Genomic DNA, 6,316 nt, shown 5'->3' on the forward strand with positions numbered 1-6,316 from the left:
AATTGAAATATAATATACATACACTGAATTTAACTTATTTACCATAATTTACATTTACCATCTCTATTCAATTTCAATGCAATCTCTTATTCAAGCTACTCTTGTTGCTAAGCTAAAGGTATGTTTCTTAGTGGAAGCTTAGTCTCCGTAAAATAAAACTCAACTCAAATATATTTATCAACATTTGTCAAAAATATGAAATAAGGACCAGCGCCGATAGCCTTGTGGGCAGCACGCCATTGCGTTACGGGCATCCTGAGTTCGAATCCCGGCTCGAGGACCTTTCATGATCCCGCCCCCCTCTCTCTCTCCCACTTATTTTCCTGTCATCCCTACACTGTCCTTGTGATTTGGGGATTTGGCTGTACCGCCGAAGAGCCTCCGTGGAGAATGAATGACTAAACACGGCCAGTGGAAATGAAGGCAGTTTGGTTGGAAAACAAGCAGCTGGTCTGTAGTCAGCCAGAGACACTGAACACTCACTGAGTTTACTTATTAACAACCAGCCAGTCACAAGAAGGGAAATATGGTCAACTAACTTTTCCTCTCTGGTTTCCTCGCTCTTAAAGGGTTAGTTCACCCAAAATGAAAATTAGCCCATGTTTTACCCTCAAAGCATCCTAGGTATATGTGGCTTTCTTCTTTCAGACGAATCCAATCGGAATTATATTAAATGGGTCCTATTATGCCCTTTTACAAAGTCTTGATTTTGTTTTGGGGGTGTACTAGAACAGGCTCTCATACTAAGTTGTTCGAAAAACACATTATTTTTTCACATATTTTACATTATTACAACACCTCTCTCCCCAGTCTGGCATGAACGGCTCGATGTAATAAACACTTTTTTCTCACTTCCGCTGACTGTGGTACACAGAAGACGTTCAGACGGATGACGTAAGACGTATGCGTCGTGCACGCGCCTCTGAGAAATGCAGGAGCAAAGGAAACAAAGTTTCCTTACTTTAGCAAAGTAAAATCGGTCTCCTCTTAGCTTATATCGAAATCCTCCAACATTTTTTTTTTTTTACAAATCCTTCTTTTGTGCTTCTAATTTGTGACCGCCGTTTTGTTTTGTCTCCGCATTCGTCACTAATCACGCAATGTCAACGTTTTACGTCATCCGTCTGAACGTCTTCCGCGTACCACAGTCAGCGGAAAAAAGTGTTTATTACGTTTGAAATATGGATATTTATCTTACAAAAACGCATGGATTCGCTACAGGAGGCCTTTATTCACCCCCCGGAGCCGTGTGAAGGACGTTTTATTAAGGATGCGCGCGCTTTATTTCACGTCTTCTGAACTGTTGACAACCAACACCCGCTTACCCCCATTGAAAGGCTTGGAGGGGCCAGGACAATTTTTAATATAATTCCGATTGGATTCGTCTGAAAGAAGAAAGTCACATACACCTAGGATGCTTTGAGGGCAAGTAAAACACAGGCTAATTTTCATTTTTGGGTGAACTATCCCTTTAATATTTGTAAGTGAGGTGTGTGTCATCACACTCACCCACCACTCATGGTCCTCTTCACCATCCACCACGATCACCTCTCCCTCAGAGAACGTCAGCTCGTCTGGGTTATCAGCCACACAGTTATACATGGCCTTCACACGCTTCGGCCTCTGTTACCACACACGGATCCAGTTTGGAAACAAGAACATGTCAGTTAGTCATACATGCTAAATGTGCTTCATTTGATCATATGTGTTCATTTGAATCCCCCCCCCCGCCACGAGAACCGCAAGTCAGAGACCTCCCTCAGGTGGTGGTTACGTCGCAATATTGTACATATTTACGTTTTAAACCATGAAGGCGAACCAATGGATATCACACAAGCACACTTTTTAAAAACATTTTCAATGAGAAGCAAGCTAAAAGGCTGATTTTTTTATTATCCTCACAGCACGTCATGCGGTTATTGCGGGGTAAATTAATTGTAATATTAATTTAATAATAAAAGTAACCTAATAATAGTAATAATGTAACAGGCCTACATTAAATGGAAATGCCAAATGCTCTTAAATTTGACAATATTTGATGCTTTTGACAATATCTCTGGCTAATGTCGATACATGATCTTAGTTTTTCGACGCAAACCAGCACAGAGAGGTTATCGCGGGGCCCCTCCGCAGTGCGTGCCCATCCGCTACGCCACTGATTTGGATGCCATAATGGATGATTCCTTCATGAATTGACTAGATTCACTTTTCTTTTTGTGGTTGAACATACCAGGTAAGTTTTCCTGGGCATGTGTGTAGCAGGCAGAGTTTGACCAGTGGTGTTTTGGAAGCCTCCAGCAACTTCTTTAGCTGTTCCGCAAAAACAGGAAGTGACATCACAATTAGCATTGCATTTTCACTACAACAATGGCCGCTAGGCTTTTATTAAAGTAACATCAACTTACAGTCAACATGGTTTCTCTGACATCTACCTGGTCTCTCGATGGATCCGGAGCGCATCAGTGTGCTTTTACTGAAGGTTTTGTCCGCGCTGCAACCAACAAGAACAGATGTGATGTGAGTTTTGTGTACGTTTCTGGCTACGATATTTCGACTCGGGTCATGCTGGTAACACCATTAGTAATCTGAGTGCCCTACTTGTCTGGTCCTCTGGCACTGTGTGCGTAAATGAGGACTTGAATAGGAATTAATGACCTGGTAAAGCAGCATTTCCCTACAGGCGTTTTCCACCTCTGTGTTCAGATAAGGACACACTCAACTTTTACTGGAGTCAGACTCGCCAAACACTCTGCAGAAAGTTGAATGCAAGGACTAGCGGCTAATAGCGGCTGTTGTTTTTTCAGAGTGAATATGTACACGTGTGTGTGCATGTGTTCACGGGTTGTTTAGTATTCTGACCTTGTAGCCCGGTTGATGTTCTGACCAGGAGGCCCCTGTCCGGGTTTGGGTTGTGTAGTCATGGCCTCCATCATACTGCCAGTTTTAGACACAGGATGGGGAGCTCCGCTGGGCACAAGAACTGCACAGAGATTGTCAAATAGCTGCCGTTATATATATATGATGACCACAAAACCAGTCATAAGGGTCAATTTTGTGAAACTGAGATTTTTACATCATCTGAAAGCTGAATAAAAAAAAAAAAATCTAAATATTGAGAAAATCGCCTTTAAATTTGTCCAAATTAAGTCCTTAGCAATGCATATTCCACTGACTTATGTGATCTTAAGACTAGTTTTGTGGTCCAGGGTCACATTGAAACTGATAGCCACATTTTGTTTTAGTTTTTTTTAAATATGTATATTTGTATTATTTTTAATAAATATTCAGCCTTTGTTTTGTTTTGTCTGTGTTGTTTTTAAATGCTGAGAACATGTATGTTTTATTTTGGTGCTCGTTTTCGAATAAGAAAACCCAATAAAGTATAAACATTAATAAAAATATGATCATCATCATAATTATATTATTATAAATTTTAATATTTTATGAAATCCGATTTCTTTTATAGGGAAACTGTCATTCCTATATTTCTTGATATTTCCAGTTTTCCCCATTTTTGGCCTATATAGACAAAACATGGTTGATACATTTTTAAAAATGAAAGATACTGATATTATTGTCAGCTTTAATAGTTTTTATACAGTTGATTAATAGCTGAATAAATATCATAGCACTGAGCATAACTAGAATAATTTACATTCACTGTAGGAATAATAATAATAAAACATTTAAAATATACTGATATTAAATAGGCTTGTTGTTGGCTTTTTTAACATCTCATATTATTTAAAAGTTTTTGATCCTGAATTAAGAAAACAAAAAGACACATTTGATCATCTACTGATCTGTAATCCCTTAATATTCCCTATATAATGAATAATGAATATAATAATCCCTTAATGAATATTAATATTAACATGAATGGACAGTTAAGTATGGTGAATTCGCAAAAGACAAAAAATTTAATTCATGTCATGACATTACAAAAAGCTGATCCAGGATGAATCAAAGAACAATCCGGCCTTAATCTAAATCCACATGAAACAGAATCACTGGCCTGGAGCAAAGCTTCACCCACTCATTCATGTACAGCTAACTCACGGGAAGTGGATGTGCCTCGTAAGGGGGGCGCCGGAGGATGCATGTTGGGGGGGTCAGAGGAAGATCGCTGCCTGCCGGTCAGGTCTAGGGAGCCAGGTTTCCAACCGGGAGATCCCTGAGCCATTCCAGCAAGACCAGACGGCTGAACTGTGGGAAGGAGAGCAGAAGAAAGAGCGACTGCATGTCAGATTCAAAGAGAGCGACTTCAGAATGGTCTACAGGACAGCGCTTTTGTTTACTAGATGACGAGAAAGCTCTGCTATGTCTCTTTTTCTGGACCCTGGAGCTGCTCCAGACCAGCAGAGCTCCATTATGCACCTAATGTCATTAGTGTCTTAAGAATACAGCTCATTGTGAAGTCTGAGCTTTGAGAGAAAAGACCAATGGGACTCTGTTCAAGTCCCAAAAGAGAGAAACACATCTCGTTCTAACACAGAAATCAGGTTCAACTCTGACGGACAAAGTCTCTTGTTTACTGGCATCTAGCTTGTGTCATCTTAACAGACCTGTAAGGCCTTATAAACAGTCCTGAGAGCGTGTGCACGTGACACCTGCTGTCCAGAGACTCTGGGAGCGCTCGTATAGGTCAGCATCTTCACACGGCCGTTGCCATGGAGCTCTGCAGTGGAACTGTGTGAGGGTGAGGATTCAAGAGCAGGTCAAATGAGATTTCTGCCATTTTCAGACCTGACATCTGTGAGGCTAAAAATACAGCAGCATATTGTGGCCTGAATGATAATCATACAGAGTCAAACAGCCTTATTGACTTTATGCATTTATGTATGTTTGACTTACTGTAGCATTTGATCAGCTTTTTTGTACATTTAACAAGCAACACTTAATAACAATTTTCATAACATCAAATAGAAATATTTTTGAAGTAAATTAATGCAATAAAATAACTTATTTTTTTCTCTCTATTTTTTAAGTTATATAAATAATAATTATAAACAATTATTATTATTACTACTACATTAGGCAACACTGGACTTTTTATTCATATTTTAATTTTGTCTGGTAGTGTATATGATTACATGAACACTACATAGTTAGTTGATCAAATTACAACAGCTAAAATATTAATTCAATAATAATAATAATTTGTAGTAGTAGTAATAGTAGTTAGTTAGGTAACACCTTTTTTTACAGTGTCCTTGCTTTGTTTAATTATGCTGTAACAAGGACACCTTACATTGTAACCATTAGTTTTATTAGTTACGGCTTTTATATTAATTAATAATGATATTCATTTTTATGCCATCCATTTGGTTACAGTTTTTGGATTTCTTTGTTTTAATTTTTTGTATCTTTAATGTAATGGAGGAGGCTGGTCTATTTCTGCCCTCAGCCCTTAATCACTGTTTTTCCAGTTTCATCGTGAGCTGATTGCAATATAAAGTACCTAAATTTCGTGGGGGCAGAGGTGGAGCGGAGGTGGACAGGGCGACCGCTGAGTTGGTGTTGATGATGGTTCCATAGGTCTCGTTGTTGACCAGGTTGGGCACAAACCGCTGCTTGTCTTTGACCATGTCTCGTGCATCTCGTGCCAGGCTGGCCGGACTGGGCTGAAGGGAATTACTGCCCGGAGTGTAGCAGCTGATGGGCCTCTCGTCCCGCCGGTGTGGACTGGACTATAGACACAATGCAAACACACTGAATACTCACATCAAACATTTGCAACGATTTTGCAGGCCATACAAAAAAAAAAAAATAAAAAATGATTGAGATGATTATAATGCAGTTTTTTTTGGTCGATTTAATATTTGGTCAGTCGCAAAATCGCTGAATCTGCATTTTGAACCAATGAATCAGTTCAAATGGTCCAAATGAACAGACTAAAAAAAAACTATACATTTTGCGGTAGCACTTTATTTTACAGTCCTGTTCCTCATGTACATACAATGTACTTATTATAGTAATTACTAGTGCTGTCAAACGATTAATCGCGATTAATCGCATCCAAAATAAGAGTTTTTGTTTACATAATATATGTGTGTGTACTGTGTATATTTATTTTGTATATATAAAAGACACACACATACAGCATATATTTTTTAAATATTTACATGTATATATTTATATTCATATGAATTATATCATATATAAATATATTTAATACATAAACGTAACATATTTTTCTTAAATATATGCATGTGCGTATATTTATATATACACTCTTAAAATAAAGGTGCTTCACGATAGAAGAACCTTTTTGTCTAAATGGTTCCATAAAGAACCTTTAACATCTGAAGAACCT

The 6,316-nt window shown here is 38.4% G+C and overlaps 1 protein-coding gene across 3 annotated transcripts in view; it reads right to left on the reverse strand.

Moving 5' to 3' along the window:
- LOC107752757 (arf-GAP with SH3 domain, ANK repeat and PH domain-containing protein 2-like) overlaps positions 1 to 6,316 on the reverse strand; it is an 86,916-nt gene that overhangs the window by 634 nt on the left and 79,966 nt on the right. For 2 of the 3 annotated variants that reach the window (XM_016568802.1, XM_016568801.1), the window contains 6 exons: positions 5,462 to 5,690; positions 4,060 to 4,206; positions 2,860 to 2,980; positions 2,406 to 2,491; positions 2,231 to 2,310; positions 1,510 to 1,623 (listed from right to left, as the gene is read on the reverse strand). In XM_016568802.1, coding sequence (XP_016424288.1) covers positions 1,510 to 1,623; positions 2,231 to 2,310; positions 2,406 to 2,491; positions 2,860 to 2,980; positions 4,060 to 4,206; positions 5,462 to 5,690 — 777 coding nt within the window. The remainder of the gene's footprint in view (positions 1 to 1,509; positions 1,624 to 2,230; positions 2,311 to 2,405; positions 2,492 to 2,859; positions 2,981 to 4,059; positions 4,207 to 5,461; positions 5,691 to 6,316) is intronic. The other variant, XM_016568803.1, reaches the window with a different exon arrangement.

Source organism: Sinocyclocheilus rhinocerous, unplaced genomic scaffold (genome assembly GCF_001515625.1).
Source record: "Sinocyclocheilus rhinocerous isolate Xijiao unplaced genomic scaffold, SAMN03320098_v1.1 scaffold61, whole genome shotgun sequence".
Taxonomy (NCBI): Eukaryota; Metazoa; Chordata; class Actinopteri; order Cypriniformes; family Cyprinidae; genus Sinocyclocheilus; species Sinocyclocheilus rhinocerous.